The sequence below is a fragment of the Pagrus major genome, chromosome 22 (genome assembly GCF_040436345.1).
Source record: "Pagrus major chromosome 22, Pma_NU_1.0".
NCBI classification, from domain to species: Eukaryota; Metazoa; Chordata; class Actinopteri; order Spariformes; family Sparidae; genus Pagrus; species Pagrus major.
The window spans coordinates 8,551,638-8,575,354 of record NC_133236.1 but is presented as its reverse complement, the minus strand read 5'-3'; the positions used below and the strand labels follow the sequence as shown (position 1 = coordinate 8,575,354).

The following is a 23,717-nucleotide window of genomic DNA, read 5'->3' as shown; positions in this document are numbered from 1 at the left end:
AAGAGAAGAAAACCAGCGCCTCTCTCTCTTCATTCAGAATTATAGACTCCATCAGCACTGCTGCAGAGAGAAGAAAATTAAAGTTTGGATCAAACACTTGACGTATAGAAATTCACATGGTACTTTGGCTTTGAACTGCTTCCTGTTTTCTCGAGAAATCTGAGAATTGTCTTTACTTCTCATGTTGTATGCTATGTAAAGATGCCAAATGCCCCCAAAACTGCAACTTTTATTACTGCTTTTATTTTCTGGGAATCAGGTCATTTAAAAAAGAGGTTACTTCATAGCGTAAGGATGCAACTTTACAACATTTTCCAGCCCCAAATCAATCACCTAAACTCAGGATATCTGCTGATACCAAATACTTTACAATCCTCGTTTGGATCATTTTTATACAAGTCAACATGACACAACATCTTAACTAGAAGTAAAGACGCTCATAAAGATGCTCATTCAGACAAACTCTGTTAAGTTTTCACCATTCTTTCACTGGAGGAAAGACATGTTCATGTTCAACTTTTCTAATAAGTGCAACAAACAGGGATAAGATCACAGGTGTTGGATCAGCTGAGGCAAAAAGGCTTCACTTAATAACTCTTAATAAGTTTAATTGCATCCTGTCTTTGTTTCTTCTTGGTCCTCATTAAATAAAACAGATGTTACACAGTTCTGCCAGAGTGAGTTTACTGAAATAAGATGTGTCCTTTATCTGGATTTGTTAAACATGTGATAGAATCTAACATTACTTTGTCGTTGCAATCCCAGTTCCACACTGATTTTACATTCGGAGACAAACAAGGAACTGATATGGATCCGTTCTTGGTATCTTGGCAAATAGGCTGAGCTGAGGTATTTCAATCATTACAGAAAGAAAAAACCTTGATTTGGTCCTTTTAGGTAATAATGAATGTTCCAGTTTCACAGTAAAGTTCTTTCTACATATAAGTTCCCTTATTGTGAAGCTCATGCAGGAAGTGATGTCGTAGTATAAGTAGTCATTTTACAATTCTCACTTAGTTAGCAAAGTAGCAAATGATTTCCTGTGGATCTCCTCAAGCAAATCTACTTAAAAGGTCCTATATTTTGCAAATTTTCAAGTTCACATTTTATTTTGAAGTTTTAAACCTCAAAAAACACATTATTTCTCTCATACTGTCCATTGCAGCAGCACCTCTATTCATCCTCTGTCTGAATGCTCTATTTTAGTGCCCATCTCTTTAAGATTGGTCAGCTCTCACAGGTCGGAGCGTCGGCCTGACAGTTGTGACATCACAACTTTATAGAAGTCCTGACGGCTCGTTTCTGAATACAGACTAAGCATTTCTCTTTCAAACTTTCAGTGTTCACACAGCAGCTAGACCTGCTTTATAATAAAAGAACATGGAAATCTCACTTCCTACTAAATGGGACCTGTACTGTACTGATTTACCAGTTTGAAACATCCCAACATACCAGCAGCTTTTATGTCAACAATTCCAGCCACTTTTAAATAAACCTTTGGACATCCTGCTCAGCCACATCTCAAAGATTCCTTCCATTTTCCCCAAAACAGTTTCTGCTGGAAACGCATCATGTTTTAAAAACCAAATATCCCAAAATTCCTTCCCTCCATCTCATTGGACATCTGACATCACTTTGACTCTTAACTGTAAAATAACTGAGGCAGCAGCGGGTTTATCTCCCTCATATCCACACGACCACATTGCATTTCTCCTTACTCACATCTCCCTCGCCACATCTCCTCATGATGTCATTTTGTGGTAAGCCATGAGTGCCGCCTTTACAACAACTTATCCTTGAAGCCGGCCCCTCGGAGGCAGCGGGCGATCAGAATGAGTCCAGCTGTGAGGAGGGAAAACGTTGCTTTACAAAGCCACAGGCTGGCCGCCGCTCGCCGTCTGTGGTCAGAGAGCGTCCACAGAGATTCAGAGGCATGTTGAGGTGACCACAGGCCGACAGCGGAAACACTGACACGTCCAAGAAAGACCTCGGGAGGAAGCACAGCGGTGTTTCCATTTACACTTTCAGGCATTTATCTGATTCTCATCAGCTTTCAACAACTCAGCAGGTGCTGATGAAGCTGCAGCATGTCACTCTCAACACTTTAACAGGAGACGCTGAGTTTCCAATAACAGCTCAGATATATTCAAACCGAATCCGCCATCATTTAAATACAATCAGGTTCGAGCCAAAAGTATTGCCAACAGACTGGAAAATCCTCTGAGACTTAAAAGAAAACTCTGAAACATTGTTCCGGTAAAACACAAACTGATGGATCGTCTCCTGTGGATCTTTGACTGATCCTGATGATATCAGCATCGAACCTGCCAAAATAAAGAACTCATCCATTTTTCAAACTGTGCTTCCAGCTTTGGGAATCTTTTGAGCCTTAATTTAATTTGAAACTTTTACTTCACAAAAAAAGATTTTAAATCCTAGCTTTGGAAAAACAAGAATACATTTCTTGTTTTAAAAGTTTGCTAGTTGCTATTTTTGAATTCACAGTATAATCGTAAATTGACCAAGACATATATGCCTCAATTAGTCAGGAAATCTTAAATTTAAGTAAATTACTGGAAAACTTGTTAGGTTCATACCATTCTTTTACACTTAAGAGATAAAAGATAGTTTCAAGTAACAGCATAATCATAGTCCACTAGTATTTGACCTAATTTAGTGATTTTTTTCCCTATTTCTTGGCCCTCATTTGTTCAGTGTGCCAAAGTAAAGATACAAAAAAATGGGAATATGGACGTATTTGCTAATGCTCAGTGTATTTGACTTATTACTGTTCTGCTGCAAGTCTAATCTAAAAACCAGTATTTCCCACATATTTTAAACCTTTATAGAAGTATTAAAAGGGCTCTGTGTTATGTTGGAAGCCAATTGTTAATTTATGATAGCGACTTTCTTCTTCATCTGTGTTTCAAATGAAATGAACCTGATTGCAACTTGTGTTTTACAGGCTCTACAGGAACATTTGGAATGCACCTTTAACCATTCATATTGATGTCTGGAAGCTCTGTTTGAGTTACAGGCTGTTATGAGAGGATGCTGGTCATCTGTGCTGAGGTTGAACACACTGCCTTGCTGCAGATGGAAATCCATCTCTGGCCTCACGTCAGTAGGTCAGTGGGACAAGTTTCAGGCTCTCTTCCACCAGGAGCTTTGGACTTTTTCTCTGCATTTTGTTCTCATGTCTGCACTGTACAAGCAACAAATGGGACGGACTAATGTTTAAACTACTGTGACTGACCATTTTGTCGTATGAAGTGGCAAAAGAGAGCAGAAGGGTTTGGGTATCTCCTTCTTGATCAAATGTCTCCAAGATGTTCCCGTTAGTCAGAGCATCTTTTTTTCTCATCTTTGTGTTCTCTTTTTCACTCTCTAAATCTCTGAGTTGCTGGCAGGAGTGTTAATTTATTTCTCTGCAGTTGGCCCAGATTAACCAGTGAGGGTTGATAGTTGACATAGAGCTCAGAGGGAGGATCTTCACTCTAATACCACAGAGATGCTCAGAAACCTCCAGGTACCCACAACAGATCTGTGTGTTTGACTGGTAAAATCATCTGCAGGAGGATTTCAAGGCTGAGTCAGCTGGTTTCCAAGGGGAAGAGGATTACAGACAAGTTGATGGGGCGAACCCTGACATCTTTCATCGATGTAATCCTGGCACAATAACCGACCCAAACATCAGCTCACAGGGAGACTGTAGTCAGGTTTAATTCATGTTTCTCTCAGTCAGCTGCCCCACTAACTGACAGGCCTTTAAATCTTTACCAAATGATTCTTCAGTCCAGTTACTTTTATTATTACCCGAGGGTTCAATGTTAGAAAAAGTAAAAATCCAGAGTGAGAAAGTCAAAGGTTTAACCTTCATGATGTGCATGTGTCCAGTCCGCAGCAGTGTCCTTGACTCTGAGCTTCCAGGTTTATGACGAACGTTGACCTCTGACCTCTCTGACAGAGGAGGGAGGAAGGAGACACCTTCAGGGATCAATTCTGTATCACTTTCTCTTTCACTCTCACTCTCACACCACTTTTTACATCAAAATTAGTCGATATATGCAGATTTATTAAATGGGGATAAACCCAGTAAAATAGGCAACTGACACCTTTTCCAAGAGATGAGTTTGCCATTCTGTTTTTTTTTTCTTGTGTGTCACATTCAACGTCACAAACGCGCCAGAAAACAAGGAACAGGAGAAAGCAGCAGAACATATTTGTCATCAGACTGCATGCAGAAGATGTTAAACTTGTTTTAAAAACACACTGTTCTTTCCAAAGCTGATGATGGAGGTAGCTAAGGGTGAGACATGTTGCTTATTTCTCATCTATGTTTAGAGCTGCACATGCTCAGTACTGATCTGGTAATGACATGGAGCGACAATGTAAGGTGGTTTCAATTAAACATCTTTTACTTCAAATTCAGCGCTGACTGACAATGTTCAGTCGCTTCATGAACAAAGACAGATAAGATAAATATTAGGCACCAATGTCCGGACCTTTAACACATCTAAAGAGGTGTCACCAGGTATTGTGTTTCCATCGCTGGAGCCAAAAAACACCCATGACTACTGCAGAATCATTTGACCCGGGAATAAATGCCCATGTACCCTTTCCCATTGAGGACAAAAACCGGATGTTAGCTGATGTTTGGACATTTATGACCCTTTCACACTGGACAAAGAAATCCCAAAACAAAGACTCACAACTCACAACTCACAACGGAAACAAACACATCAGCTCTATTTAATCTGGAGCTGACTGGCTGAACTTTTCATGTCTTGTGTCAAAGAAAAATTCAAACATTTCACAACTACCTTCATATTTCCTGCCTGAGGGACAAGGGAAATTGCAGAAGAAAAGATATTCTCCGTCAAAAGTAAATTATGTCTCAAAGTGCCTGGAGGATCAGTATCATCAGGGAACAGCTGTCACAGCAGGTAGTCTAAATCACTGACAGTTTCTTTATCATTACAAATTGTCCAATGAGAGACTGACTTTACAGCCTGCTGCTGACACTGACGTCTCGCCCCGCAGCAGACACCGTGTGCATGCTGGGAGGTAAAACCACAGCGCAGCAAGAATTCCCCTGCGGTCGGCTACTGGAGGCAACGGAGGCAAGACCAAGCGCCTGCCATCCCAAACTGCTCCTGAGAGGAGGTGAAGGAGGAGCTCCGCCTTCCTGCTGGCGCTCCTCAGCTGCTCTGATGTAATTGTTTAATAGCGGTGACCCAATATTTTCCAGACGAGCGTCCCAGCAGGGACTGCAGTGCATTTTTTACAGTCTACCCCTCTCAGAAGAGCTTATGGATCCTGTGAAACTTGGTGATATTGTTGCAGGGCTGTCAACACTGATCCCCCAGCAGGACATCATGTAAATGAGTGTTACTATCAGCACCACATCTCTGAGCTCCACTGCACTAAATACAACACATTCCCTCTGACTGGAGACTGTCCTGAAACTTCACTGCAGTCTGTCAGTCATCAGGCCAAAGAAAAGTTTGTGAAGAGAGAAAGAAAAGACGCTTTGTTTTATAGCCGGTGCATTAACCACAGTTTGTATTTCTGATGTTGGATCTTGGTTTGATAGTGTCATAAATCTTTACCGCCATTTTAGCCAGGAACCTCTTGAAAGAGAGAGTTTAATCCCAAGTTAGTAAATCTAATGAAATGGTTGACTTTACTTTTATAGTGACATTTAAATTAAAGTCACAGATACTGTCTGAGCTGAGTTGTTCTTATAGACAATAAAGCAAATACTAAACTTGGTGGTTGGCAACATTTTCTGAATGTGAAATTCCTCAAGAATCTTTAAATGCTTGCAACAAAAAAAAATCCTTTTAGACAAACAATTCTCATCTCAAGGTCCACTGACTTTATTTTTCAGATGCTTTCAGTCACATCTCATGGCCTTTATCAGCAGACAAGAGTTTGCTCCGCTGTTTTTGGCCATTTTATAACAACTAAACCGTCCCCATGACAACTGACCAAACCTCATCTGCTGAGGAAGGCCTTGGGATCTGGCTGAATGCTTCAGAAACACAAGTTGTTATTAGTTTGAGCTGTTTGCTGCGCAGTAAAGAATTTTATCCCATTTCACAAGATGGAACTTTATTCCTAAAACAGACACATATGCAGCTGGAAGTGAGATATCTGGTGCTCTTTATGACACAGCAAATGATATCGTCTCCTCCCAAATATAAATGAGAGATAAATAACATAATAGACAACAAGTAGTTGTGACAAAGGAATGTGATTGGACTTTTAGAGCACAATCAAATCAGCATGACAGCACATCGAGCTCATTACTTAACATATTACTTAAAAAATACATGTGAAGTTCTCAAACGTAGTGGCTCAATTTGTCCGTGGAAAAATTAGTTTTCTTCCGCAGATATCTTCGTTAAAACAACTAAGCAGTGTTGTGTTTATAAATTGCTATTTGATTACATTTGATTACAATGATTACATTTTGATTTGAACCGTCTTATAATAGCAATTTTACACTTCACTGATGCTTACGATGCCTAAGTGATGCTAGCCCACATCACAAACATGCCAATAATGATGGTAAAGCTCACCCTCTAGTGTCATACTGCTTATTTATTTCAGTGTCTAACCCTCACAGACTTTGGGTACTTGAAAAAGTTAAAGATTTACAATTAACATATCGATAGATTGTATTGAGATTACAGTCATCTTTTAGGTTGCTGTGTGTTGTGTCATTTTCAAAAAATATTCCCTGACCTAAAACTTATCCAGGTACATTGCAAGACAAAATATACACCTCAAACCTTCAACCTGCTGGTTTCCTGTCTCTAAAGCTCCCAACATTGCAGCCAATCCTTAAACCTTTACGTCCAAATTCATCATGAGAGTCTGACCATCAAAAGAGTTACATTTCTCTTTTTTCCTAGGCGGTTCATGACACTTTTGGGTCACAAGTAAATTAGTTTTATCTTGCAAAATGAACTAAAAATAACCTATCAAATAACCTGTCAAGTCTTCCAAAGTTTGGTTTTAAGAGTAGTTGAGAACTAAAACTCAAATGTAATCCTGTAATGTATAAAATGATGATTACATGAGAAACACAAACTGGAGCCACTAATGAACTTGCAATTTGTAGAGAGACTCTTAACTCTTCGATTTAACATAATAAATAAGCAGCATTACTCTCCATCGCTCCACCTCTGGCTGGATATTTAAACCAAACCACTTCAACATGACTCAGACTGTCTATTGATCATTTAATAACATTCAGAAGATGCAGATGTCTGCCTCCATCAGTCCATTAGACAGTCTGATCTGTATGTAATCATTCTAAATAAAACTCAGCCTCACTTTACATACTGCGTTTTACAACCTGCAGAGGACCATCTGTTTGTCGGAGCCCTCGTAACGTTTCAGGAACACGTCTGTAGTTGCATGTGAGGTGCTCCGACTGTAATATACAACACATTTGGAATCTCAGGCATCTGCAGTGTCTGTATGACCTGAGGACGTCCAGCGAGAACAAAGACGAGCGATTCGATTGATGTGTCATGCCCGGTCACGCCAAGAGCTAAAGAAATGTTATATAATGCAACTCTCAGAATGTTATATAATCCAACCATTAAAAACATATTTGACTTTCAGTCCAAAACCTAAATATCCACATGGACTTCTAACACTGCTGCCTTAAACAAATCTGGAAACATTTTTAACCTTTACCATCCCTCCTGTGTGTTTAGTCTGCAGTCTCAGCATCTTTTCTGCACGATGAATGAAGCCTGAAGGTTTGTCACTTCTGTCTCAAGTGTCCTATAATCTTTGCCATTAATCCAGCTCATATAAACGACTTCTTACCTTGTGGAAGCTCCCGTGGAAGATTCTCTTCACTTGATCATTGTCGAACGTGACCCTCTGGATCTCACCGCGCTCGTCTTTGTTGTAGAAGGACACTGTCTGGCTGGAGGCTGAGCAGAGAGACAAAACAAAAGATGTTACAAATCGATCTCCATTTTTTGTTTTCATGTTCCTGCCTTTCTTCCAGTTCTTCCAGAAGTTTGCCAACATCAAAAACACCAAACTTGCATCTCTGGCTTGCGGGAAATTGAAATCAGTTCAGACACATTCCAACACAGTTGCACACTTTGCACATTCTGATTTGGTCACTTTAAGCCAATATCTAAATCCAATATGTCCTGATTTGTTGACAAGGTCTGATTTGGCCACTTTGACTGAATTTCACAGTGATGGACGTTCTGCACAGGTCACCACTGACAGTCTGGCAACTGCTATCTTTAAGTGTTTTTGAAAATTTTCACTTACACTTCTCCTGGAAAATTCCGGTGAAATATTTCTCTGTTTATTGAGCCTAAAAACAATTCACAGAGTCTACCAATTCCATGCATCACTGACTAGAAACAGGATGAGCTAGCAAGCTAGCAAGTTACCTTTGGCTTCTTCTCATCCAACTTTCCACCAAAAGGTCAATAAGCATATTTCCCAAATTGTCAAACTATAACTCATGCAGTTTGTTTCTCCCTGTAGAGGATCTGAACCTCAGTGTCGTCCAGAGGTCGTTATTCAAGAACCAGAACAACTCATCATCACTGGAGGATTTCTATTGAAACCCAGCAGACTGAATCTGAGGCTTTACGAGAGCCAGCTGAGCGCTTGATGACACGAGAGTTTTGTGGTTAAAGGAGTCAGCTTGGTTATCAACCGAGACCAAAGCAGCCCGAGGACACAGCCGGTTCATTACACCCCACTCAACTCTGTTCATGAGCAGATACGACACAATGAGGCCCAGCTGCTCCACATCTCCTCACACATTACTAAGCCAGTACCCTCCTCTAACAACACACACAACAGTGGATAAGAACAGAGGAGATATTTACGGTCTAGAGTGACGCCGGTCTCCGGCTTGTGATCGCTGGTTGACACCTGCCAGATGTCGAAGGCCTCGGTGGGTGAGTCAGGCAGGAGACGGAACATCAGGATGATGGTGTAAGCGTGAGGAAGACCGTCAGGGTGAATGTCTCTGTTCATGAGACAAAATCAGACGACATGTTAGATCTACGTCGATATGACAGGGTTTACATGTCACTCCTATCCAGAGCAGGTTAGAGTACAACAGGTACAAGGTGGATCAGCTGCATACAAAGGGTGTCCATGGTCATGTTCAGAGATCTGAGGGTTTGTTCCAAATAAAAATGCAAAGGGAAGAAATCAAATCTCAAGTATGAAAAGCAGTAAAATGATATATGAGAGGTGACAGAGGGTAAAGAGAAAGGAAGGGACACCAGGTGAGACTCATTGGAAAAAATGACAGATGACACATTAAACCATTTCCAAGTGTTATTATTGTCGGCGTCGCTGTTGCAAGGACAACCTGATAACTTTCCGTTTTCCTCAGAGCAACAAAATGTGAGTTTTATCATTCATTTTGTCTCTAAAAGCTGCCTAGCTGAGTGGCAGAGTGAATGTGAAGTTTATAGGGAACCACTCTAAACTGTGATGATGTCATTATTCAGTTGACATTACATTTTGCAATACAAAGCATACAGTGTAGAAACTTAACACAGTTGAACATTTAGTTTGTTCAGATCTCAACACAGCAGTCTGGTGCAATAACAAAAGATCGCACCAAAATCTTTAGAGAAAGTGGACTTGGTTTGCCCTCTACAACTGTCAGGCGAACTCTAGAGCCGCAAAGATTAAACGATTAATTGATTAGTCTTTTGAAAGAAAAGTAGTTATCTAATATGTAATTAATTAATTGTTTCAGTCATTTCTCAAGCAAAAATCACAAACTTTTGCTGATTCCAGCTTCTTAAATGTTAGGATTTGCTGCTTTTTTTGTCACTTATGAACGTAAATTAAGAATTTTCAGGTTTTGAACTGTTGCTCAGACAAAAAGGGCAATTCAAAGACATCACTTCACCTTGTAGACTAAAAGATTGATCGAGTAATTGAGAAAATAATCTGCAAATTAATGGAAAATGACTGAAAACAATTGTTAGTTGCAGCCCTACTTTGCACACCTGCAATACAGATGAGGCATTTCGGTTCACTTGATTTTTTTCTGTGTGAAAAGACACCAAACTAAATATGAAAATACAACCATTTACCATCTCATCCACTCATTCAGAAACAAACTGTAGGTTTGAAGACATCTTTAGAGGGTCCGTGTTGGCCTTTAAGAGGTGAACTTTGAACCTCAACAACTAAATTAATTTACATACTTAACTTACATTACTTTACCTGCCTTTCATGGGATGCTTGATGATCAATACTGATATTTTGACACACCAGTAATATAAAAAGGAAAGATTCTCTACAATGAGAATACCATACAATATCTGCTAAGACTTTTTTACTTGTAATAAAATGTTTTTCACCAGCTTCTACATGAGGAAAGGATTTTAATAATGTTTCCACCGCTGGCTCTGCTACGACATCAGAGCAGGATGTTTCTCATTTGTCCCTCTGATGTCACTACACATTCTGGAGAGTCGAACTTGGTAAACAGTCAGAACTCAAGCTGTTTTCCACCACTTTACTGTTGCATGTGATATTCTGGATATGGACCGCCTGTGTTGGGTGGCGGCCAGTGTTAACAGTCTAGTTTGTGGTTGGGTTTGCACTCAGTGGCCTGACAGAGGCTTGTTGTGTGAAACAGCTTCAGAGCGGATTGAAACACTGGTTCAAAGGCAGGCTGCACTCTGACCTCACCGAGCATCGTAAATCCACTGACCCAGTTAGTGAAGAGAATGAGCTCCAACAGTCTGGACTCAGCTGGGCGGGACGCTTCATCATAGTGACATGAACAACTTGGAAATGTTCAAAAGATAAAAAATGCAGAGTCATGGGGAAGCTCCGGGAGAGAAAGTTGGTTGAACTCAGCTGTGAATTTTTGTCCAAGCAGAGTTTAGAGGTTCGGGTCTACAAACTTTTCTTTGAAGGTGTCAAGAACAAAACGTGTTTGGTGTTTAAGTGTTCTAATCTCCGAGAACACTGTCACTAGGGGACTATTAAACTGGTTTTGCATTGTTATCCTCAACAACACAATGACTGATTATGTGAATTTTGTGCATTTCACCATCTTCCTACTAAAGTCCCATCAGGGAAGTCTCTTGATGCGGCGGCCATCTTGGCAACATCCCCAGGCAGTTACTTTCGGCTAACAAGACCAGGCTCCTATCTAAATGAATGGGGAGAGAGCCATTTAATGCTCACTGAGGCATAAAAACTACAAGTAGAGAGATTACCAGTCAAATCTAATGTAAACTGCAAAATATTGGTGACTTTGCCCTAAAATTAGGTTTAAATGTTTTTTCCTCACTTATACTTCTACTACACATGTGCATAGTTTCACAACACCAACTTCTTTTACAGTTCAATCCAAAGTTCTGCTACGTGACGCCATCAGCTCAGCACACCAGAGCCCTTAAACAAATCAGAGTTTAATGTCTTTTAATGTTCATTAGTGTGATATTCTCCTCTTTCATGTTTATTCAAACTCCGTCTGTACCAGCTCCTTCCTGCCACCAAATAGTTTGAAACTGTGCGCTCAGGTCTGTGCAACGACGCGATTAGCTGATACGTTTCACGGTTCAGCTGATAAAGCAGGTGGGAAAGGGGTATGCGAACAACTACCACCTCTAATGTTATGGACTGCTCTGTTCAAAATGATTTCAGTGGTTTGTCGCCTCTCTTATAAAAGGTGTCTCATACTACCAACCACAAAATGATAGATAATAAATTAAGAATAAAATACAAATTAAGAATAAATCAATGAATCATTCAAAGGGTGTCTGATAAACACAGAAATTGAAGAACCCCTTCTTTGTGTTGCTCCAAAAGGAGAAAAACCTCACACTTTTCCACTAGTATCCAACAGACAATGTATTTTCCTCTCTGAAAAGCTGAAGCACTATATTTAGCTTTTCTGTTCTAAGATAGATAAAAAACCCTCTTCTGTAATGGGTGATTGTAACATCTCAGCATTTGACTATGAGAAGGTTGGTCCTGTAAAAACATTCCCAAAAGGGAATGGTGACCAAGAAATCACCATGGGGTTGGTCAACCAAACAACAGACAAAACTAAATCAAAGTAACATGATGTCAGACTCACGTTGTGGGCTGATTTAAGAAGGCGTTCTTGTGGAGTCTGTACGCTGTGTAGCTGTTGAAGGAGCCCGTCTCCATGGAGACGCCTTTAACGTAGCTGTAGGTCTTCTCTGTCAGGTTGAACGCCTCCAGCATCCTGAAGCCTGAAACACAACAGATCAGGAGGACACATTTTTAGTCTTTTGTAAACAATGAATTTCAGTGTTTCTCCAAAATAGCCTCCAGTGTCATTGTTTGTATTTACCAGGTGAAGTGAATCCATTCAGGAAAATCAAGGGACACGCTGCAGAAAAAGAAAGAAGGAAATTTATGGCATTTTACCACAAAATTCAGAAATTTCTGACTGATTTTTCTGCAGTAGATATCGTGCAAACTTACTTGATGTTGCCGTTTCACAAATGAAGGTAATCAGGTTTTCTTTGATGGTGTCGAAAGCATCAAAGTCGTCCACAACGAAGACGTGTCTCTCGCTGGGTTTGCTACCGATCTCCTGCAACTCCACGAAATCCACATCAGCAACACCGATGGAAAAAACACTGTAACCTGAAGACCGGACACACAAACAGTCAGAATACAAACCAACAGAAATCCAGGATTTTTTTTTTCCTATGATACTGTAGTATATTCTGGATCGTTTTAGCACGTTTGATTCTGGTTACCTGCGTGCTGCAGCTTGGCAGCGTTCTTCTTCACTTCGTCCTGAGAGCGTCCGTCAGTGATCGCCACGACCACCCTGGGGACGTTCCTCCTCATTCCATTTTCAATAGAAAAGGCCTTCTCATAGGTGTGTTTGAGAGCCACTCCTGTTCAACAGAGACAAACTGTGTCAGAAAAACAACTGGTCGACTTGCTGACTGTCTTTGTCACTGTGTCATGTGGTGTGTGACTGAACCTGTCTTGGTGTTTCCTCCTCTGTAGCGGATGTGATGAAGAGCAGACATGGCGATGCCTTTGTCTCGATAAGCATTCAGCCTGAACTCTGTCTTTGCGTCATCGCTGTACTGCACAAATGACACCTGTTGGGAAAGTCACATCACTGACATTAGCAACAAGTCAGGTCGAGTACGGTTACATGTAAAGCTCTAAATCACAATTTGTCCCACAAGGCTTTACCAGCAGTACAGAACAGGACAACCTGTAAACTTAAAAACACTTGATTTTAAAGGGGGAAAAAAACACACAAAAGATGACTTTATCAGAGAAAACAAAGGAGAAACATGAGGAAAAGTAACAGAGGAAACATTCAACAGGTGTCTTTTACACAGAGTGGACAGAAGTATCAGTACAAGAATTACTTTTCACTACAGAGAAAAGGGTAAAATATTTAAAAAAGTAAATAAGAGACATACAGAAAGACAGAAATACAACAAAATACAATATAAACAAAATGCAGTATATATTTATGTGATAACCAAGACTAAGTGCGTGAAGTGTTCTCATTGTCCACACTGAAATTATTTGTAGAAAGATGATAAAAACTGACGATTTCTTGATATTGACAAAGAAATCCACTTATCCACCACTCTTGTGATCTAAGTTTATGTATTATAATTGGACGGACTTCAAATTACTTTACTCTTGTATGGTTTGGCATCAACAGACTATTAACTATAGAAGTCAAAAGAACAGTTTGAAGTCAGCTACTTAATTATATTTCTGCAGGACACAGTGGAAAAACATTATCGACAGGGTTAAAAACCTTTCATTTCATTTTCTTTACTCATCCTCTCATTTGTTCCTATTTATAAGTTCCCTTTTTATGTTTCGTTTACCTGCTGTGTTATTCTTGCTAGGGCTTTCTTGTTGTTGGATGTTCATGATTAGCCTTGATTTAATCTTTATATTTGTACTGGGAAGGACTTTAATGAGCCCCTTGGTTCCTTCCTCTCCTGCACATCGACTGAGCTTTATTACTGTCTTTTACCAGGATGTGTTCATTGTGTACATAAAAACAAAACATTTGCAGCATGATGTCAGAACACATCACTGTTTTGCTAATGGATCAGTGTTTTTAATACAAACCTGCATTCCTGAGGGACCAATCACATCAAAGGCACCGATCATGCCGGAGACGAAGTGCACGACTTTGGTGAAGCTCTCTTCGCCGATACTCCAGGAGCCGTCGATGAGGAACACCACATCTGCTTTGGCACCTTTGCACACTGAAGGAAAGAAAACGAGATGGAACTTTTGAGTCCACGAGCCAGACCTCAGGGCAGCATCACAAACACCAGCAGAGAAAATGGCATCATCACACGGCATAATCATGGTTTGAGAGCTGGAGTGCATTAAGAAAGTCAGCTGAAAAGCGTGCAACAAACTAAACGATTGAGAAAAATGACGAGATGAGGACATGTATAGTAATTATGGGTTTCACCGATTAAAAAAAATACTGGCAACACAAAACAAGCAACATTTGGTTACCAGAAGGGTTGAAAGTGAGCTCTTGTTAATGGGTTCCTCTCAGACCAAAACGAATCGGGCAGAAAGCTTCGAATAATCTTTGCCTTATGTGATGCAGCGTGCTTTGTAATCTCCTCTCTGCTTTCCTCACATTCAGAGATTTATAAACAAGTTTTACACAAAAACCATCGACACAAACAGATTCTTTGGACTGCTCTGTCTTCCTTTTTCAACACCTAAGTTGTTGGTTCTTAACGGCCGTGTTCCCCCTTCATGCGCCCCGCAGGGCCAGCAGCACATGTGGCGGCTATTAATCCACTGCTGGCACGAGTCGGATCCAGAAGGACTCAGCGCTCAAACCGCCGCCGAGGCCAAGACGCCGCATTGAGGAGTTTCCAATCAGAGCTGAACTTGAATGAAAATAATCGATCCATTCAGTCCTGAGATGATCCATGTTTTCCTCAAAGACTGTTTAGGACCTTTGGGACAGCGAATGTGTCACTGCAGCATAATGAGTCCTGAGAGGATGCTCAACTTGCTCAATTCACTTCTCCACTTACTTTAGCTTGCACTGAAGCAGCAAACCCTTTATTACATCTGAATAAAGATTCTGTTTACATCTGAAATGAGAATTAGTCACCCCTTTTTGCAGGAAAAATCATGTGACTTTTATATCTATTGTTAATATTTTATTATTGTTGAAAGGGAGAACAGGAAGTCTTTTAACTACTAACACACTAGCCAGCCGAGATCATGCTAGCACTCGTCAGTCACAGTCCTTGTATTGTTCTGTTGTATATAATTTCATTCAAAAAGGAATTACTGCAGTGGGAAGCACTCTCTAAGCTACCCAGCATGCTAAGTCTCATTTAACTAGTAAATAAATCAGTAAATAATCGATTAGCCAGCTAGTTAGCCCTGTTGCAAACAGCTAAGACAATAACTTCACACAGTTTAAACAAAAGACATATCCGTATGACTGTTTCATGGCTGCAAACCGTGGCTCTTGTGTAACGGGTTAAATAAAACTACGAAGGCGGATTCCTTCATTTTGGACTCTCCAGCTTTATTTTTTCCTCAAAGGTCAGCACTGTTGATGTTGTGGTGTCAGTCAAAAGCACAAATTTGGATGTCATAATGGTGATGCGTTTAAACTTGCTGACTTCGCAGGCAGGTTCTTAAGAAGTTCACTGTGCTGCAGCTGACTATTTAGCTATCTAGCCTGCAAACCATGGACGTTTAATGAGAACTGGATACAGCATCACAGGCGAAACATAGCTCATTTCCTATGGAAGCTGCTCAGTGGCGCAGGAAGCCAAAAAACTCCTGGGTATGAATTAGATCTTCAGCATTGTGGGGCCCATAGAGCGTGCGCACTAGAGACTTCCACCAGTCAAGCTGGTTAACTTTCGGTTTAGCCCTTTGCTAATTTGAATAGGGATAAAATGATATAATCGTGTGGCTCTTTCCAAATGATATCGGACTGAATGATCCAGTTGTTATAGTGAAACAAGTCATTTCAAGGGTGTAGTGACTCTTCCTTCACAATGTAAACTCATGGGAAAATGTCTTTTTGAGTCCCTGTGCGACACATGACTTTGTAATTACACAGTTTGGCCACAATGTCAGATTGGCTTCAAAGACTGTTCACTTCCTTGCTGCAAACTGACGTTAACGGTGTGCTTGTTCTTGGAGTTTGTTATGTTTAACTGTTTAGTCACTTGTTCACAGACAAAGTGCATGTTTACAGATGATAAGCAGACAAAAACTAGAATGTCTGATGTTTCTTTTATGTAGTCGGCTTCCAAGAACCACGACTTTGCCACTTTATACAGTGAAGTTTAAAAATATCATGATTTGATTGGCTGTCTGCACAGAGAGAAAAACAATTACATTTTGAGTGGTATATTCACAGACAGGGGGCGCTGTCATGAAACCAAAAGCAAACATCAGTATGCTGTAGCATGTTCCATGAGACACTTACCTGCCCATGCTGGGGGGATGGTGGGTGGAGGTGTTGGTGTTGGTGGGAGTGTTGGAACTGGAGTTGGCTTCACCACTGTGAGAAACACAAACAGTTACAAAATTGTCATCAACATATTTGTAATAAATACCGAACAACAGTAAACATGTCATATGATGAAGTCATTGTTTTGGATCAGTCCTGTGAGGTGATGTCACTGAGTCATGCTCCACATCTCAGACACATTCAGACACGTCACAGTTTGACTGAGTCTGTTGGAAACACAGAGCCTGTTCATCATCTTTTTATAAATCTGAGGTGCCAGGTTCTGGAGGGGATTTTATTCTGTTGTTCCATCAGTGATGTGAAGGTTTATGTTAAACAACACTCAGAACATAAACACCTCACTGCATCTGAAAACTTACAACAGCATATATGTGTGTGTGTGATAACTTAAACATGTCCAGTCTGAGTTTGATTAAATGTTTGATACGAAAACATAAATATATATACACTGCTCTATGTGATGAGAAAAATATAACAATCAAGATAAAATAATCTGCCATTTGTGTTTGCATTTGTATATAAAAACAAATGCAAATTTTCATTGATTTCAGATGTTGTTTATCCTGCATTATACAGCACATACATCTCCTGTAGTGTCATTTAAATAGTGATCTCACTGGGTTGGATCATTGGTGTCTGAGATTTCACAGCAAACATGACTTCTCCTACAATTAGGCAGACTTGTGTTTAGCTACGAACAGTTTTAATGCACCTTCTCTCTCCAGTCTGAACAGTTATATTCAGTTGGTGAAGATTCAAATGACAACAACTTTACTTCCAGTTGCAGCACTCACATGTTCTCTCCTTGGTGCTGACTCCTGGACCTTCCAGATTCGGGGTCTGAACGAAGACGGTGGCAGTGTACAGAGCGTCAGGAGAAAGTCCATCAAAGCAGTACTGAGGCAGTCCAGCAGGGATGGTGATCTCATGCTGTCCTTTACTGGAGGCTGCAGACGAAGGAAACATGAAGATTTTAACTCACAAATTGTAAGAGTAAAAGCTTCATCAGAAGCAATGGGACACTTTTTCTGCTGATCTTTGACTTCCTCCGACACTTTGTTTATTTGAAGACATTCCTTTTCGGTCAAACCCTTTCTTAAATGTACACATCATAGTTGCACAGTATGAATGTTTATATGTGTGTATTTATGTGCATGTATGCGTGGATGTTTCTGTTTATGAACACTTTGTTGTTGCTGTTCAGCTGTTTGGATTATCTGGATTGTTCTGAATAAAATAGCACTTTTTAAATGGTTAGGTTAAATATTTTACATTACGCTCAACATATGAAAATCTGTCATCCAAACACTATTTCACACTTTGTGAGCATGCACAGCCACTTAATTAAGTCAAAGATGTTCTATCAAAGTGGAAGATGCTCCTCTCTCTCCACTTTTGACTGGTTGTTAAGTATTTGCTCGAACTTTCAAGGGAAACCATCTTTGAGCAAGTGATGTTACTGATTTTGGGTAGATAAATAGAAAGTTTGAAAAATACAAAAATCAAGTCTGCACATGAGGTTATACTCCCATACTTCCACATTTATTAAGGCCTATGTATGATGCATCACAAATGGAGGTAAGAAATGTTTCTGGGAGCTTATATAGTGTGCAGACTCAATTTCTTTTATTTTTCATTTTTACTTCTGCTTGGATTTTCTAAACAAACTGTTACTTTTGTACCAAATCAAAAACAGTAAGCCAATGAAGGCTTGCTAGCAGTACTTGTACTAAAAACAAGACACCTTAGCTGATCCCTTATTGTTCATTTAAACATTTTCATGGGACTCATCGATCGGCTTGATCACACTCAAAGGGAACAGCTGACTCATGTATTGTCACTGAAGCCACTGAGGAGCTCCAGAGTTCGTCCCGGATGGCTGGCCTTGTAAACCACACCCAATGGGTTTTATATACTCTTTTAGCCCTGAATCAGCATGAGAGATTAATCTAAGTGTTGAAAGCTAAAATATTTAATCATTATATGCATCTCCAGGGGTGTTATAGCATTGATAATTACTTCCCCAGTTGGGGAACATTTCTGGATTTTATAACTAACAACTGGGCCTGCTGGCTGATAATGTTGGCAACTTCAGCCTGTATTTCTGCTTCACAAATGATGTAAAAAGTTTTTATTTTATAGCATTTTACCGTTTCTGTGTTCCTAAAGTCTATATGTTTGGATTTTTAGATTTATTGAGAAACACTTGGTTTATTTTATGAAGAATAAGGACAACTAGGTTTTAAATCTTCAGGGTTTCCCTGAAACATTTAAACAGGAACTTCATTTCTTTTCAACCAGCTTTGTATCACTACAATTTTGAATGCGTATGCAACTGAACAATGGTAACACAAAATCACACAAATCATATACTGTTTAGCTGCAATAGAGGAAATCTATGCATTCTGGTTTTTGTAGGTTTTCTACATTCTGAGCAAAAAGGGAATACCACAGCCCCTTTCTCTCATTCTCATTCTCTCATTATGTATCACAAATGTCATAGACAGCCCTGTTTCAGGCAAGTTCCATATTTCCTGTGGTGAAATACTTCTTTAAAACAAAACTTTAAGTGAACAGTTGCATTTCTCCTCCAGTCAATTCCAACCAGTAGAGAGCTCAGACAAAAAGAACAAATACTGAAATATCAAAAATATTCTAACTTTGGAGAAAATTATGTGTATATATGTGACTCATATATATTTTTTCAACACCAAGTTGTGTCTCCGAATTGCTTTTCGATTTGTCTTGTCTGATGAGTTGAGAAGCACTTCTCTTACTCTTGTTTAAAAGTTAAAACGACCTTACTTTTGTCTATGGTGAAAATGTCACTACATGTGTGTCCGTTACGAGCAAGTATTTTTGACCCTTTGGACTTTTGAATTTGTAGTTCTGTCTGTGTCTCTGTATCTTCTGTTTTGTTACTAAAGAAGGAAAATAAAAGATCAGTTAATGCTGCTTAAATTCTACAAAAGCTCTCATCCATCTCAACGTCTGTGTGATGAATAAATCCAACAACTGACAGCCCCAGTGAAATGTTTACACTCTGCATGGCTGGTCAGGGATTTATTGATAACAGGGTTTCCTATTTACACTCTGCGTTCTGGTTAAGCACAAACAAACAAAGCTTGTTTATTGCAGAGACAGCTGCCACGGATGATGATCGCTACTCCTCAGTGTCCTGAAGTGTCCTAAAGTTAGCAGGATTTCATCATTCTGTGTCACATGACAGAACCCAGCAGCTCGGTGGTGATGCAACACTTTGAGAATGAGCTCTGTAATATCAACAAGTTATGATCGAAGTCACATCATATAAATCGTTTTTTGGAAAACACACACTCCAAAACAGTGGCCCTCATCGCTCAAGATTGATGATACAGAGAGTGGTGTTGACAAAATCTAATCCCTGAGACATCTCAGCTGCATATCACATCAGTCTGAGTCTTACAAACTGGCAGCCACGTGTTCTTCTTCTCACCAGTGTTTCCATGGATTTAAACTCTGGAGGAGATATCAGTGGAAAAGACCTCTGCTCACAGTTTTTCCACTTACTCATCTCACCACCGTCTCCAACCGCTGTTTGCATTTCCATTTGAGAACAAACAGTTGACTGGTTTGTTGACTTGAGAGGAACGTCTGCTGCTTCAGATTCTCACTCATCCACCGTTGGTGGTTTACCCGCCATCTGTCTCATGCTATTTGTTCTGGCATCCCAAACGGCTAATAACTACCATATAGATATTCAAAGATGGAGGCTCCATTCCTGGTTTTTCCTGCTCTTTAACTGCTAACCCGTGTCAGTGTGCGAATACAAACCAGATGGGACTCAAAGACCCTGCAGTAATTGAAAAGGATGTGATCCTTGCAGACTGAGACACAATTAAAGTTTGGTGGTCGGACACTTCCAATCCAGGCCAAAACTTGCATCCTGCTTCGAGTAATAATCACAAAGAGGAGGCCTGAAGATAAACAGAGTCTGAGATGTGATCCCTTCACAGTCTGCTTAACGCTGTGACAGATCTGTAGCATCCATGGAGGCAGAGATTACATCATGTGGAGATACATCTGCAAACATTACAGCATGTATCACCTCAAACAAGTCACCCCCGATCAAGATCTAACTGCTAAAGTGGACCGCACCACCATCATCAGGTGCACAGATGAATCTGATATGTCTACAGTAGGCCGAAGTATTGGTAGGGACAGTTGATGAAATGCTTTACAAGAAATTTTAGGGGCTGTCCAGGTTCCTGTAATCTATCAAAGTGGAATTAAAGGAGCATTGACGAATAAAATTACAATTTGCTTATCAGATAATCGTTGTTTTGTTGGTTGTTTATAAAGTGAAATGTCAAACACTTGTTGGTTCCAGCTTAATGAAAGTGAAAAATTGTGACGTTCGTCTGACCAACAGTCAAAGAAAAATAAAACAATAGTTAAAGTTGGGTGACTTACGGTCCACAGGGTTGAGTTTGATGCGGTACGATGTTGCCGCCCTGTGAGGAGCCCACTTGATGCAGAACTTGTCATGGTCAACATTGTACGTCTCGATGTTGGTCACATTCAGGTAGACTGAGGAGAGAAAGTCACATTTCAGCAAATCAAACATATAAAAAAGTAGAGGTGGATTGATTCCTCAATTGTAAGATGCATCGCGATGCGGACGTGGAAGATTCTGCATCAACACAGAGATGCTATGAATTTTGGGAGGACGTTTGGCTAACATTACTTATGTAGTAGGTATGTCGGAGGGAGGCAGAGATCTGTAGTGAGTGATAATAAAAATTCACAGAGTATTTTTTTAAAGAGACATCTTGGGGTACATGTTGGATTTTATGAACTTGCTGGGAAGCACCAACTGGATGCCATTTTCACCTGGAGCTAACATCTGCAGCCATAAATAATAATTAAATAATAACTGTTACAGCAAGTTGACAGCGCCTCCTCAGATCTTGACTGATTAGTCAAGGTGTATAGAGTTATAATTGTTGCAAAACTATTTGCAAATGCGTATCTCAATCCGTGTGTGTGTAGTCAGATCTGTGTGTGCGTGCTTTATCATTTGTGTGTGTGTAATCAGATCTGTGTGTGCGTATTCAGATCTGTGTGTGCCTGTTCAGATCTGTGTGTGCGTGTTCAGATCTGTGTGTGCCTGTTCAGATCTGTGTGTGTGTGTTCAGATCTGTGTGTGTGTAAAAAAATCTGTATGTCTGTATTCTGTATTCTGTAAATGCGTACATAGATCTGTAAATGTCTGTCATCAGTTACAACTCAGGCAGGAGCTCTCGATTGGCTGTCTTTTTACACGTGACTTTTGCTCACAGGCTCACGCTGCCTGGCTGCAGTAGCAGTACAGCCTACACGCCGAGTTGGCACGTAGCACCCAGTGATGTTAAGCGTGTCATTGTTGGGGTAACAGATGATCGTTACCCTAACAACTTACTGTAAGTAAAAGTTCATGTTTTAGCAGTAACTTAGTTGTCAGCTTCTTAGTAACTTAGTTGTCAGCTTGTCAGCTTCTGACAACTAAGTTACTGCTAAAACATGAACTTTTACTGACAGCAAACAATCGAGAATCCATTGTGGTCTGCCTCTCAACATCACAACCGCTCGTTGCGGCCGCGGTTGGCAGCCAGGCAGCGTGAGCCTGTGAGCCTGAGCTCAGGGCTAAGGAAAAGTGAAGTTACAGACGAATCTTTTCTACACATTTGCAGATCTGCCACGGCAGAAGTGTAGCAAAAGTCACGTGTAAAAAGACAGCCAATCGAGAGCTCCTGCCTGAGTTGTAACTGATGACAGACATTTACAGATCTATGTACGCATTTACAGAATACAGACATACGGATTTTTTTTACACACACACACAGATCTGAACACGCACACACAGATCTGAACACGCACACACAGATCTGATTACACACACACAAATGATAAAGTATGCACACACAGATCTGAACACGCACACACAGATCTGACTACACACACAGAGATTGAGATACGCATTTGCAAATAGTTTTGCAACAATTATAACTCCATAAAGGTGCTGTCAACTTTGCTGTCCAACTCTGAGAGAGGTGTGTGCAGCAGAATCAATAACTGCCTTATCTTAAAGCTGCCATGTGAAAACAATATACTTGTAGATTACAACAAAGGTGTAAGGTCTGCAGATGGATAAATGTTTCGTTTTTGTAATGTTTACGTATTGAAAATATGCAGCTTTTATTTTGTAGACTGCTGTAGTCTGATTTTTAGAAGGTCTTTCTGAATAAAAGGGGAATTTAAATGATGAAAAGTAGCCGTGCACAGTAATATAGATAATTGAGGATGCAATACACTGAGATGCATTGCAATGCATCGAGAATTAATTTGCATTGGAATCGTTGACAGCTGAATCTTAAATCGAATCATGAGGCCAGTGAAGATTCATACCTCTAATCAAAAGAGAGAAGGATTCAGGGTTGGAACAATATGTGAATTCTTGTACAGTGCAAATACATCGTCTAAATGTTGCACTTGAACTTGAACTTTACATGACACAAGTGTTTGGAACACCTGGGAAGTAAAATAATGCTAATCCTAGACCATGAAAAGACATTTTTAAAAAAGGTCAGGTACAGCCTAGTTACATAAGTCAAAATTCCTCTTTTCCTGAGTGGTACGTGTCAAAGCAGATCGTTTCAGAGGTTAACCTTATGAAAACAGACCTCCTGTGGGAAACCCTCAAAGAGAGTCAGCAGTTTTGAGCAAAGTGTATTGTGTAGTTTTGATACCAATGAAGGCACTGTGGAAATATTTGTATTGCAGATGAAACGCCTCTGTTCTCGGCTCATAAAAATGTGCATATCTAAAAAAAAACTAAAATATGTGCAGAGTTCAAATAAGTTATGGAATGCTAAGAAATATTTCGCCCATGTTTCTATATTTAGAAATCTTTTGTATCAATATGTTCTGTGTTTTTTAAAAGTAAAATCTAATGGAAATAAATGTTGAAACATTCTTTTTACATAATTCATTATTTATTATGGTTTATGACTTACGTAACCTTTTAGCTTAGGTCGTACAGATTTTTGGGAAAAAATAATCCAAGAAATTACATCACAATAAGCAAAAATACCAATGAAGGCACTGGGGGACCATTTTTGTTGCAGAGTTGAAAGGGATAAGA

The 23,717-nt window shown here is 39.9% G+C and overlaps 1 protein-coding gene across 1 annotated transcript in view; it reads right to left on the bottom strand.

Annotated features, from left to right (window-relative positions):
- col12a1b (collagen, type XII, alpha 1b) overlaps positions 1-23,717 on the bottom strand; it is a 154,877-nt gene that overhangs the window by 24,763 nt on the left and 106,397 nt on the right. Inside the window, exons 39-49 of the mRNA XM_073492726.1 lie at positions 21,004-21,124; positions 17,350-17,495; positions 16,511-16,585; positions 14,146-14,285; positions 13,016-13,139; positions 12,783-12,926; positions 12,502-12,666; positions 12,368-12,406; positions 12,128-12,266; positions 8,889-9,031; positions 7,852-7,961 (exon numbers count right to left, since the gene is read on the bottom strand). Of these exons, the coding sequence (XP_073348827.1) occupies positions 7,852-7,961; positions 8,889-9,031; positions 12,128-12,266; positions 12,368-12,406; positions 12,502-12,666; positions 12,783-12,926; positions 13,016-13,139; positions 14,146-14,285; positions 16,511-16,585; positions 17,350-17,495; positions 21,004-21,124 (1,346 nt within the window). The remainder of the gene's footprint in view (positions 1-7,851; positions 7,962-8,888; positions 9,032-12,127; positions 12,267-12,367; positions 12,407-12,501; positions 12,667-12,782; positions 12,927-13,015; positions 13,140-14,145; positions 14,286-16,510; positions 16,586-17,349; positions 17,496-21,003; positions 21,125-23,717) is intronic.